Source organism: Alosa alosa, chromosome 14 (genome assembly GCF_017589495.1).
Source record: "Alosa alosa isolate M-15738 ecotype Scorff River chromosome 14, AALO_Geno_1.1, whole genome shotgun sequence".
NCBI lineage: Eukaryota > Metazoa > Chordata > Actinopteri > Clupeiformes > Clupeidae > Alosa > Alosa alosa.
The window spans coordinates 20,833,612-20,847,268 of NC_063202.1; the positions used below are offsets into that span (position 1 = coordinate 20,833,612).

The following is a 13,657-nucleotide window of genomic DNA, read 5'->3' on the forward strand; positions in this document are numbered from 1 at the left end:
GTGGGGTTGAGGGGATGAGCGGAGGGTGCCCGTGTCTGTGTGAGAGAGGCACTGTGTCGAATGCATGCGAAGACCTCTCCAGGCGGCGGTGATTTCCGCGTTTCGGGAGTCCACGTGTCCCTGTCCTGAGCAGCTCACATAGCTCACATTTCGCACATTGCCCTGGTCAGCGGGCAGCATGCACGGTCCCCGGCGCACGCCACCGGTCTCCACTGGCACTAGGGGCTCCAGAGCAAGCTCAAATGGGAGGAAGTAGAAGGGAAGGCTTTCTCTCTTGGAAGCTGGTGCCACCGTCTTCACCTTCACGCACAGGCAAACACCTGTCCACATCCCCAAGAGCTGCGATGACACGGGAACAATGCTGAGGAGGCAAGAACATGTCCTGAAACATTTCCTACCAGTCACCAGTCACAGACACACACAAGCACTTAAACACACAGACTGTCAGCACAAGAGCTGTTAGTGATCAAACAATTCAACAATAAAGCCGCCTAAGCACTGGTCATTTGATCAGCAGAGCTTACGCACAAGAGGACATTTACCATTAACTTTCATTGTCTGGGCTGGCATTCAAGTCTAATGCTTCCAAGTCGACATTTCCCCTCCCTCCCCTTCCCTTCATCCCTCACCTCTCTCTCTTTCTTTCTTCTGGCCCTGGAGCGACGGGAGTCTAGCCCCAGCCTGGAATTCTCCTCACCAGCGGAGCGCGGGGGATTTCCACACTGCCTGCTAGCCCCAGCCACCAAGCGCGCACGGCTGCGTCACTCTGCCTCCAGCCTCCTGTGGCCTGCCAGGACTTCCTGGTTACCAGACGTGATGGGCAGCGCTGCTTGGGAGACTGGGCTGGAGGGAGGGGAGTTGCTGTGCGGTGGACTGGGGTGAAGGGGATGTGATTCCAGGTAGTGGTTAATTAATGGGCTGCTCTGCACCACAAATGGGACTATGGCGCTTATTAAATCATAAAGTGCTACTCATTATCGCCACCATGTGGTGAATGACACCATGCCCACAGCTCACTTTTCGGCTACTTTCCGGACTGAAAAAAACAGTCAATATGACCTTTGTTTTGCTAAAAAATGCAAGACTGCTTGCTCTTCCTTGCTAGAACATTTGGTTGATTATTATTAGCAAGCCCTGTGAACTCGAGTTCGGGTGAGGCAATCAACTGTCAATTGATTCTCCAGACTTAAAATCTACAAATTGTTTCCACCCATGTTAATGTAAACACTGGGATGACAGATCATGTTATTACAGTGGCCAGACACCAGCTTTGCAGCCATTGGTTATGCAATGTGTCTTAAGGTCAAATGCACGCTACAAATGCTAGTCAAAAGAGAGAGAGAGAGAGCACATGTTTAGCCATCTACCTGTTATAGCAATCAAAGCACATTAAGGAAGTAATCTACGACGCTATACGGATCCATCAAAATCGTGAATGGGGTTACTGTTGGGAGGCTGAGTGATGTGTTCAACATATGACTGCTCTCTAAGAGTCGCCTGTGCTGCCAAATGGCCTTTTTCCCCTAATGAAAAGAACCTTTGTGACAAACGCGTCAATTCACACACACTTTAAAAAAGAAGAAAAGCCAATCAGAATCATTACCTTTTATTTATGTATACTGAAATTATTTACTTTAAAAAAAAAAAAAATGTTTGCGGAACAAGCCAAGCATTAACAAGACAACCAGCATTCCCAATCCTCCCCCTTTGGGATGTCCAGAGAGAGTGGACACTGTGATTGCTTAGATATTTCCAGAAGGGCTGGGGTGGCTTCAACTTCAGCAGGTACATCTAAGTCACATTTAACCATTGCAGGACATTTCAGGGGAAAAGTATACCTTGACAAGATCATATTCTATTCTATAAACCTATTGTTAGGTATCAAACTGATCAAACTGATTCCTGAACTGATGTATAACAGAGTTGAAAGTCAAAACAAATGACAAAACAAACAACAACATAAACACAAGCATCATCATTATATCATTTCACTGTCCCTTTACCATGACAAATTTATCAAAAGCAATCAAAAGCAAAAATGCTTGTTAAAGCAAAAATGAAGCAACAGAAAATGACATATTCCAAGCAAATGTTACAACAAAAAAAAATCTTCCAAAAGCCCAGAATTAACACAAGCTTTCACAATAAACCCAAACTGTTGTACATGGCCAAACCAGATGAGAAGCTGTTTTTTGTTTTCTTTTCAACTCTGCACCCTCTGCTTGGTTTCAGCGGAGCCCTTTTGCGTTGGATGTGAGTTATGAGAGGGGTCTTTCCCCATGTCAGCACTCCCTGGCCACGTGCCATTCTCTGGCCGACGCATTAAAAGTGCTCCAGCTGCTCAGGGTTGTGCGTCTCGGAGCTGCTGGGGTGAGCCTGAGGGGACGGGAACAGGAATGGGATTGGGAATGGCCTGGAAGTGAAGTCAGACGGAATCGGCAGGGCCAGACGGAACCCTTGGCTCAAACAAAGACGGAATCTTCACTGGGAGACGGAACCTTTAGGTGCAGAGGGATGGACCTCACAACTGGCCCTGCCAAAGCTGCCATTGCGAAAGTTTTTCACAGGTGTGTGAGTGGGAAAGGGAAAGGGGTTGGGGAGGGGGGAGGAGGGGGGTCTAGACCATTTGCTAAAAGGAATATTCTGGATTTGTTTTTGGAACTACAAAGGCTCTACCTAATTAGCTGTCTATTGCTAGACAATAATATCTATGTCTATTCAGAGGACGGAAAACCTGTTGACTATAAACACACTCACAGGGATCATTTTGCACAGTGACTGCGCAATATCAGCCAGAGGGATTTGAAGATTGTATCAAACTGACAGAAATAGACCTGGTACGTTTCTTACCCTTGCACTGTCAAAGAATTAAATCAGCCATCACATGTTTCTTCATAGAGCCCACACTTCCACTTAGGGTGTGAAGTCTTTTTTTTCTACTCTGTGGTAAGTGCAAGGAGTTATGCCAGTTACAGTAAGCAATTGTCTGCGGTAATGAGTTTGCTGCCAAAGCAGCACATACAAAAATACACTTGAAAGCTGGAACATTAGCCTATACACTACTTAGGTTAACCAAATCCAATAGCAGAAATAAAGAAACAAAATAAAGAAATACATTTCATCTTAATCCTGTTACTCTAAATTAACTTTTTTTTAAAAAAAGAGCAGTGTTTTCCCCCCACTATTACAGTTTCAGTACTGTAGCAATAAGATTTTGTATCGTTATTAATTCCTTACACAGCACTTTAGGGGGCAGAGTCAGACTCAAAGATTAGGGTTTGGGATCCTAAGCGACTGTCTTGAAAGCGTCCATGTAACAGCAATAATCCAGATTATGTGGCTACTTCACGTCCACTGATTCCTTGCACTGTCAATAACTCACGCAGTGGACGGTATGAGACTAGTGAGAGTCAGAAGTCGTGGTGTGGTGTGTGAGCCTATCACACATTGCTGAGTGAGGACACACACCTCTGTCCAGGTCTTCGTAGAGCGTTGAGGGACATAGAATCGCACGGGGTGGGACAGTTACAGTAAATGACAGGGCAACGGCGGCACAGCGGATAATTATTTTTTATCCGGTTTCAGCGTCTGTAAGAACTTCCAGAGGTCTTTCACCACCTGAAAAAAGACGAAAGAATGAGAGATAGCAGGGGGATGGGGTAGGGAGGGGTGGAGAGAGAGAAAGAAAGAGAGAGAGAGAGAGAGAGAGGGAGGGGAGAGAGAGGGAGAGGGACAAAAGAGTGAGTCAGAGGAAGACAGGAAGAGCGACTGAAATGCAGAAGGTCATTAGGATGCTTTATAATTAGAGATGTATGAGTCAGTTGGGTTAAAAAGATCCACATTGCTTGTTGCCTGAGGAACAGTGAAAGGCAAGTTGGGTGGAGGTAGGGAAGAAGGGATGAAGGGTAGAGAGAGAGAAACAGAGAGGGAGACAGATAGAGAGCAAGAGAGACAGAGAGAAAGAGGGAGAGAGAGAGACAGAGAAAGACAGAGAGAGAGAGGGAGGGAGGGAGGAAAGGCGGCAGGGGAGGGGGTCTAATTGTACATACCAGAATGTATGACTAGTGCTTGGGCCTGACAGAAACATGTCTTACGTCTCTGCTTAGTTTTTGGACCAAAGTGGTTCCAGAGATGTTTTTTTCTCCTCCCTTCTCTGCACTATGATCAACAAAAACAGACCCCGGCAGGGAAACACACGCTCACCTGCAAAAGTGACCACTGCACGCCACCTCAGCACACACAAAAAACTGGGCAAAGTGTGATGTTTTTAACTTTTAACTTTTTAACACACACACACAAACACACATCCAGAGGAGGAAACACATGCACATGGACTGAATGTTAGATAGGAAGCACCAGCCTACACACACACACACACACACACACACACACACACACTCACACACACACTCACACATACACACGCACATGCACACACACGCTAAATCATTTTCAACTGCTAGAGCAAACTAATGAGAGGCTTAGTGCAAGCAGCTTTTTAAAAGAGGGATTTTGCTCATTTGACCCGAGCATTCCTATTTGGAGAAGGCTGCTTCGGTTTATACCGAGATTCCTCCGTAAATACTGGCCATCACTCTTCCTGCTTTACGGTATGTCTACGTCTAAGACCAAAAGACACAGCCATTTTCCTTCTCTGCCTTTGTCCTGTCCCATGCTGTATGGCAAGCCACTCATCAAAGTCGCCTGCACCGTAAAAGCATTGGCCAACATCGTGAACCTGAACACTCCATACATACCTGGAGTGTTCCCATCAAGAGATGTGTGCACCATCACGTATCACTCTGTGCCAGTGTATATTGCAACGTGATTTCATTTCAAAGTCAGTTTTGGCGAACAGAAAGTGAGACAGAATATGATTCTGCAGAGTTATGAATTGCATGCAGCCTTGGAGTGAGCAGTGTTGAAAGGAGGGCAGTATTGTGACCCGTCTCATCTCTGGATCCGTACGGATGAAGAGTCCAGCCGGTCCAGTGTGTCCTTGACCCTTCCCAGAGCGCCCGGTACCGTACGCATACCACCAGTCCCCTCATTAGAGCAACAAGAGACACTTTGCGCCCGTAAATCAGGAGGGGAGAGGTTTGCCTTGGCAGCTCCACCCAGCTCCCCTCTACTCTACGCCAACCCCACCTACAACTGCACTGCAGCGCCACCCACCGCCTTCACCTCACAAAGAACCTCTGGCCAGCAGCACGGCCATGTTTCACAGTCCACTTTCACGGCCAGCTCTTTACTACAGCCTGTAGCCGTGCACACGCACACACACACACTCCCTCCCCCCCGTCTCTCTCTCTGTCTCTCTCAGACACACAAACACACTCTATCACATACACACTTACTCACTCATTCACTCACACACACACAATAACACACATAACACAATATTACGCACTAACAAGCTGACTCACTCTCTCTCTCTCACATACACAGGAGACAGAGACAGACAGAGAGAGGGAGGGAGGGAGAGAGAGAAAGAGGGCTGTTGGACTGGGATAGCCCAACTCTCTCTCCAGTCCACCCAACCTCAGTGTGAGGCCAGCAGAACGGCCAGCTCAGTGTGCATTCCTGCATCGCCATGTCCCAGTAGACACGGATGGGTAGATTCTTCCATCCAAGAAGAACATTGAGATCTTGGTGGAGGTAATAACCCGCAAAACAAATTCTTGATAAGAACGATTAATACTCACTTGCTTATCTGTGATCCTGAAGGAAAATTTGGCGTAATTCTCAAACTTCTGCTCCGTCTTTGGGAGGGATTTGCCCTGGTAGGAGGAGGAGGAGGAAAAACAGTGAGAGTGGCGCTGGTCACCCGGACCGGTCGAGCCCACGTGCTCACAGACCGCGCTGGAGAGACAGGCCGCCGGCCAGGGGGGTCGGGTCATTGGCCGTGGCGTTAAATTATGCATTAACATCGTCTTTCCACATAATCACATGCATCTGGCTGGGAGGACACTCACGTCCTTGCTAATTGCCAAGAGCATCTATGGTTTAGTCAACCAGCAAATCCCCCCCCTCCCTCTCTGCTAAGACTTGTGTACCATTAGAATACGCTTAGTCAATAAATCCTTCCCCAACAGCAGGACAATTATCAGGGCGCACGTTTGACGGGCGTGGGGCCCGGCGGCGCAAGAAGAATGTGACGATCAACGTGTGCGGTCAATCAATGGAGGAAGTGATGTGCCCGAGTCAGGAAGGCAATCTAATCCTCTGGCCTGACGTAATGGCTGCCCGGGATAACAGCTCCGGGGCGTGTGGTTCTAACAGCGCTCCAACACACGGCTGCCCCTATGCCTGCTCTCTTGCTATCTCGCTCTCTCTCTCTCTCGCTCTCTCGCTCACACACACACCCACAAACCTCAGGGAAGGAGTCCTGATGGACCCAATATAATGATGATTCAATCAGATACAATAAAACTGTGTGTGTGTTCATGTGTGGAGAGAAAGAGTGAGAGCGAGAGAAAGAAACATAAAAATAGATATATTGCTACATTAATATAAATACATAAATATAAACAAGCACAAATATTGTGTGTAAGAGTAATCCTGAAATTGAATGAAAACACTGTGAGAACCACAGTAAGCTTAGGTGCTGGTTTTGTGAGGGGAATAGTAGAGGTAAAGGTTTATTTATTCATTAGCCACGTTTACATGGACAGTTTTTTTGTCATTCCGATTCAAAATTACAAATTTGTGCTGTTTGTTTACATGGGGTGCATTCTATTCCGATTAGGTGCTCTCAAGCGCTTTAGAGTCTTTAATCGAAATAGAGGTTGATGCCTACTTTTCCTTGAGAAGATACAGCAGGCAATCCGATTGACCATATACATGGTTGCTCAATCGGAATAGGAACAAACTACACCACCTCTTTCATTCCGATTAAAATTCTGATCGGAATCAGACATTTTTATTCCGATTGAGGTGTTTATATGATAATTTTTGATTGAGCCGTTATTCTGTTTCTAATAGGATTTAAAGCGTCCATGTAAAGTGGCTATTTATTCATAAAGCGCTAGTATAAGGCGAGCCTGAGCCCAGACACTTCAGTGTTCCTGGACACATATAAAGAAGAGGCGCTGATGCTGTAGCAGGGGCCTCACCTCTTTGACGGCAGCGGTCAGCTTGCTCTTGACGTCGGCCAGACTGAGGCCCTTGGAGGATGTGCTGGGCCCTGTCTTATCTTTGCCTCCTCCCGGCGCCTGCACCAACGACAGCCAAAGCATCGTAACTCATTAGAACAGGGTCAATGGATGGATGGAGGTGTGCGTGTGGGTAGAGGGATGTGTGATTATGTGTAAGTCTATGTGTACTGTAGGCACCAATGACAGCAAAAGCATTGTAACTCATCTCTCATATATTACACACACACACACACACAGTTTACTGCATGTGTGTGTGAGCATCAAAGGCACCCAAAAGCATCGTAACTCACCTCTAATACCTTACACACACGCACCGTCATTTACTGCAGTTTATTGTATGTATACGTATGTAGGTGTGTGTGGGTGTGTGATAGTGTGTGTGTGTACAGTCATCAGCATGTGAGTGTCGACCAGGATGGGAGCAGCAGAGAGATGACCTATTTAGCCTGCAGACAGGAGGGCCAGTTTATTGTATGTATATACGTATGTGGGTGTGTGTGTATGTGTATGTATGTGTGTGTGTGTGTGTGTGTGTGTGTGTGTGGGCCAGTTTGCCTAACATGACCAAGATAGTTGGAAAACAGAAACGTAGATTCTTCCTCCAAATGACGCCACCTTTGGTACCATTTGGAGCCAATCTGGTGGGCTGCAAAAGATGCTTTTGCAGTCGCTGCGCAGGTGAGGGCAAGCCCAAACTCCTCACTGCACTAAGCAACAGGGAGAGGAAGGAGGACTGGTTTGCCAGGTGATAATGGAAGGAGGGGGGGCGGTGCGTTTCAAGAGTCTAAAACCAAAAATGGGTGGCATTATTAATCCACAGTGGACTAGATTATGTAAGGGATATCAATGCACCTTAAGAGCTTCAAGGCTGGTTATACTACCCAATAAAACAACACACATAATCAGTCTGCAGACTTCATCAAGCCCACAGAGAGGAAATGGTGACTCTCTCAACAGACATTACTCCAATAGAGGAGAGAAACATTACTGGAGAATCCACTCCACTTTGGATAAAAATGAAAAAAGAAAATGAATGTAAGAATCGTGGGTGACCCAGGGCAGCTCTGAGCGGGTCTAAGGTCTGTGAGAGCGTGGCGGCAGAAGAGAGGCCGCTGCGTCACTGGGCATGGTGGGCACAGGTGTGTCAACAACAAAAACAAAAACAACAACACACGTCACACACACACACACATGCAAACACACACACAAGCCCTGTGCCGGCACCGGCGCTATGCGTTACACAAGCAGCGGCCTGTCCCTACACGCACACCAGCCTGGAATCCATTGTGATTGCAGGGTTTCATTGATGACTGAGCCACGTTGTTAACAGAGAGAGAGAGAGGGAGGGAGAGAGGGAGAAAGAGGGGGGGGGAAGAGAGAGAAGGAGAGAGGGAGAGAGGGGGGAGAAAGAGAGAGAAAGAGGGAAAGGGGGAGAGAGAGAGAGAAAGAGAAGAGAGAGAGAGGGAGAAGGAAAGAGAGAAATACAGACAGAAAGGAAGAGAGACAGAGATGGGGGAACAGAGACACAGAGAGGGACACATGGAAAGAGAGACAAACAGACAGACAGAGAGACGGAGGGACGGTTACAGGAAGAGAACAAGGGGACCGACAGTGGGATTTTCGCAGGTCGTTGGGAAGAATGGGAGACCCTAACATTTCACTATGTTAACATGCTCCACATGGGAAAAATGAAGCGTAATGGCTCCAGTGTGTGTGCCCTTTCCTGCATAATCCTCCTACAAGACAACAGATGTCCTTTTTCGCACCTGTGCTTGGGAGTGTGTACTGGTGGACCGTACATTGCCGGGGTGGCTCTATTGACCGCTCTCACGAGAGCCAAGCCACCTCACAATTACAGCGGATTTTGGTTCTATTAAAGCAGCAAAAAGGAAAAGGTTTGGTAAAGAGCATTAGGGCAAATGGTTCAAGTCACAAAGAAGTATGCTGTGCAGAAAAGAAAGAGGAAAAAAAACACTAAATAGATGTTTCAAGTCACCATAAAAACACAAAACAACTGACACACAAAAAAGAGAAAAAAAGGAGAGGGGCTGGCATAGACCTCTTCCATTTAGTCCTTGAGAATGCAATAATCCCCTCTCTCTCTCTCTCCTTCAGAAATTGGCGTTCATCTCAGACATCAAAAGGTATCAAATTAAAGGACACACACATACACACACACACATACACACACACGCACGCATGCACACGCACACACACACACCTCTCAGGCTAAGAGAGCACACATGCTGCTGGCAGCGCGCCAGCGAGTGCTGTCCTGTGTATTTATTATTACTGGGCGTCTTTCTGGAGCGGAGGACAGCTGTGGGCCTGAGACAGCTGATAAACAGACAGCGCACAGCGAGCTTTTTAATCTGCACCAGACACTGATTACAGATGCCACAGGACACAGGACTTAATCACTTGCACGCCATCATTTGATGTAATCGCCCGGCTCCGATACGCTCTTTTAACACACCCTCGGCCATGCCACTTCGACTTGCCCTCTATGACATGAAGGACTCTTCCTGCCATTGTATTGTAGGAGCCATACTGTAGTTGTCCTTCACCTATCAACCCCCACCACCAACAAACAAAGGCCAAATTTTAATTCCCAGACCAGACAATTCATTTGAAATCCCTCTGCTTTTAGGCATTAAGGATGTTGAAGTAGAGCTGTCAATCACATGACACAAGCTGAGATTTATGCGTTACAAGGTGACCTTTGGGTCTGGGAGGCTAACAACTTTACAGCCACCTCACCTGCAGGGAAATGAGAGGGAGAGAGAGAAAGAGAGGGGACAGAGGTAAAAAGAGAGGGAGAGAAAGAAAAGGAGAGAGGGAAAGAGAGCGAAAAGAAAGTGAGAAAGAGAGGGAGAGAAAGAGTGAAAAAGAAGAAGAAGAGAGAGAGAGAGAGAGATAGGGGAGGACTGCATTTGACATCCCATAATCACCAGCCACCTGAACATGAAGCCGCTTCCTCCGTCCTGGGGGCTTCACACACATCAAACACACACGCGGGTCATGAGGCGAGGTGCCAGCAGGAAGCTGAGGAGGGGCCGGGGCAAATGGGAGGGGGCAGGGGTAAGAGGTGAGGGCTTTAGGGGGCTTTAGGGGAAGGGGTGGGGTGGAGGGATGCTGAGAATATTAGGAAAGAGTCTTTCACCATCATGTCACAGAGGGGGGATTGAGCTTCTCTGTGTCTCTGTGTGTGTGTGTGTGTGTGTGACTGGAAGGAGCGTAATCCCATTTCACACACCTAACTTCTTTTTTTTTTTTTTTAACCACTACTGTTAAGTCTAAATGCAGTAATTAGGGAATTAGCCCTGCTCGTGTGCACACACACAAGCACAGTGGCGCTCTCTCTCTCTCACACACACACACACAGACACACACACACACACACACACAAAGCCCCAGGCTTCTTCACACACATTAGGTAAATAGTTCTCCTCACGACAAGTGCTCCTGTGTCTAATAACATACTAACATGGCCTGGCATCACTGGGTCAAGTGAATTGTCATTTGTGCACCAAGAAGTGGGGTGTGTATGTTGTTTGCACATTCAACCTGAGGGGGAAAAAAAGCAGCAGGTAGGTGTGCAGGTCTGTGCTCTGTGTATGTGTGTGTGATACGTGTGTGTGTGCACGAGAGACAGAAAGGAGAGAAAAAAAGAGAGAGAGAGAGAGAGAGAGAGAAAGTAATATAGTTATGCCATCCGATTTCTGTTTGATTCAAATCCAGGCTTTAACACAGTCATTTCAAAACATATAATGTTTTAATAAATGGCCTTGTGTGCTTCATGTTATTTGATGTTCACTTCAGAGACAGATATCCTGACATTTTACTGCACAATTACAGCAGAATTGCCAACATGTAAAATGTATAGTTCTATCAGTAATGGAGTGCCATCGATCCTGTATCAATAAAAAACGGAACACAGATTGCTATGCATATGTATCAATATGTATATTCCCATGTATCAAAACAGTAATTTCTCTCTAAGGACATTGCGTTGTCTAAAGTTGTAGTCCAACTAGAGGAATCAGAGAATTTATGGTTTTGTTTGATGGATGGGTTCAAAATAGGAATAATTTATATTAATTGAGAATCATTGATTTAGGTGAAAACAACAAGAAACCTTCCAACAAAAGCTCCCCACCCCAACAATAAAACAAGGCTATAATAATATGATGGTTTTTAACTGGTTTTCTGCCTCAGGACCAAGGCATCCTGCTACCGTTGACAGAAATATGGATTCTGCATTGGGCCAAATGTTTTTGTAGAAGACTGTCTGACTTCCTTGGCGAAGGAAGGTTGGACGGCTTAAAAAAGACAATTCTGACCACAAAAGTACTGAAAGTCCACCAAATGACATTTTGGCAATTAAATAATGGTTTATTTCATCCATTGAGGAATAGGTAACTTCATCTGTTTGATACTCAGCTTTTCTTAGGGCATACATCTGCATATCTCTATTTATTTAAGAATATATTTATGCATTTCTAAGAGATCCACAGTTTTAAGCACCACTGTGGAGACTGTGTAGAGATACAAAGAAAAGAGAGAAAATAGTTCAAACAAATGCCTGTACTTTATGAATAGTGCAATACTGTATGAATGCACATGACTGCAGTGTGATACTCAGAGGGGGGGCAAAACTGTGGTGTCCCAGCTTTAACGGGAAGGTGGGTGAGAGAGGTCTTAAGTTTAAACCTAAACTGAAGGGGGGTCAAGCGTGATTATCTAAACAGGGGTGAGGCTTAGGCCCATCTCTACCCCCTGTGGTAGCTCCTGTTGTCCTGGAGACCGTAACTACAATTAAGGCACACTCCCTTCGGCCCACGCAATTTCTTACCAAATTCATGGAATAGTTGTGGATCCACGGGCAGGTTAAGAGCTCTACTGGCACGCTACTGACAGAGGTGTAGTGGGGGGGGGGGGGCACTCATCTAGGTGATGTCTCTTCTCTCTCTCTCTCTCAGACACACATACACACACACACATATACACTGAGATGTGTGCCTCATTTGGGTGTGTCTGATCAAAAAAGTGGCCATTTCAGGCATTTTATCGTTCTTTTTTTGGTTTTCAATGTCTGACAGGCATGTCTGAACTAATCTCTGCATAGTGTGACAGCATAACATTATCCACCCACTTCCTAAATTGACCAATCACTTTCCTCAGGACAATGACAGTAGGCATTATTGCTAGCCTCTCTATTGACCTTTGCACTGCAGTCTTCATGAATACATATACTATGCATCTTGCTTTCAGGCATGTTTACTAGGTCTGTATATGCTGACAATTGTAAAGTTCACGGCTATGATAAAACATTGGATGCTTGAAATGTGATGAGCCATCATCAATTCAACATGGCATCTTTCGCAATAACAATTTATTGCCAGCAGTTTAAATATTTTAAGGCATATGAACTGATGTGTTGGACTTGGATCAAAGGAGTGACACGTGTGCTAGTCATCTAAGCACATACCAAAATTCCCCTCGTTATGTCTGGCTCAGATAACACAAATTCAATGACTCAACCGATATTAATATACCATTCTACCAACAAAGGCTTTACCCCGCCCACAAAATTTGAGTTCGGGAAATTCAGTGTGGAGTCCCTCTACTGACAAGCCGGAACCACAGCTGTTTGCATGAATCAAATCACCTGGGCAGGCTTGACACGATGATGGACAGATGAATGATGGTGCCTAGGTATTCACGTCACCTGACAGCGCTTAAGTTGATTTTGTCACGACAAAAAGCTAGATGTTTAGATTTCTCTATGCCGTCTCTTGTACAATTTATTGATAACACAACTTCAAAAAAACAAACAAAAAGAAAACAGTGATTAGGGCTTTGACTTTTGCCCAAAAATCATATTCAAAGTTTGTTTGTTTATTAATATTAAAATTCGAATATATTCGAATATGTATTAATAATATTTGAACCATTAAATGTCTTCAGCAGAGCCCGTCTACGGAGAGCCTGGCCACTCCGTATTAAGTCCCATTGTACCGAATTTTGGTTGCAGTTCCACCAGAGTTCCACTGGGGGCGATCGCCATGAGTGCAGAATGAATGGGAGTCAATGGAGCTAGACGGCTAAATTTGTCTCTTTCACCTGATTGTCGCTGACAAATCTCAGATTTGATTGTAATTTGTATAACTTCAACATGGGTTATAGGTCAAAAGTTAAATGAACGAGTACTTATGTCCTTTTGATTTCTTACAGGTTGGGTCGTTGTTGCCCATAACACGCCAGCATTGTGCTAATGAATGACGTCATTGACACGTTTGAAAGGCTTTTTAGAACAATTAAGTGATTTTCTTTACCTCCCCTTTCGAATACAATATTCAAATTACTTGAAAAAAAATTATAACCCGAGAAAAGTGGATTTTGAGGGCTACAGCTCCATAGACCTCCATGCATTCTGCACTCGTGGACGAGCACCCTCATGTGGAACCACAGGAGGAACTGTAACCAGTTCAGAAACC

At 45.7% G+C, this 13,657-nt stretch overlaps 1 protein-coding gene across 3 annotated transcripts in view; it reads right to left on the bottom strand.

Moving 5' to 3' along the window:
• Positions 1-1,590: 1,590 nt before the first annotated feature.
• Positions 1,591-13,657, bottom strand: part of npm1b (nucleophosmin 1b) — a 31,735-nt gene continuing 19,668 nt past the window's right edge. For all 3 annotated transcript variants that reach the window (XM_048263407.1, XM_048263408.1, XM_048263406.1), the window contains 3 exons: positions 7,116-7,214; positions 5,706-5,780; positions 1,591-3,618 (listed from right to left, as the gene is read on the bottom strand). In XM_048263407.1, the coding sequence (XP_048119364.1) occupies positions 3,565-3,618; positions 5,706-5,780; positions 7,116-7,214 (228 nt within the window). In that variant the 3' untranslated portion in view covers positions 1,591-3,564. The remainder of the gene's footprint in view (positions 3,619-5,705; positions 5,781-7,115; positions 7,215-13,657) is intronic.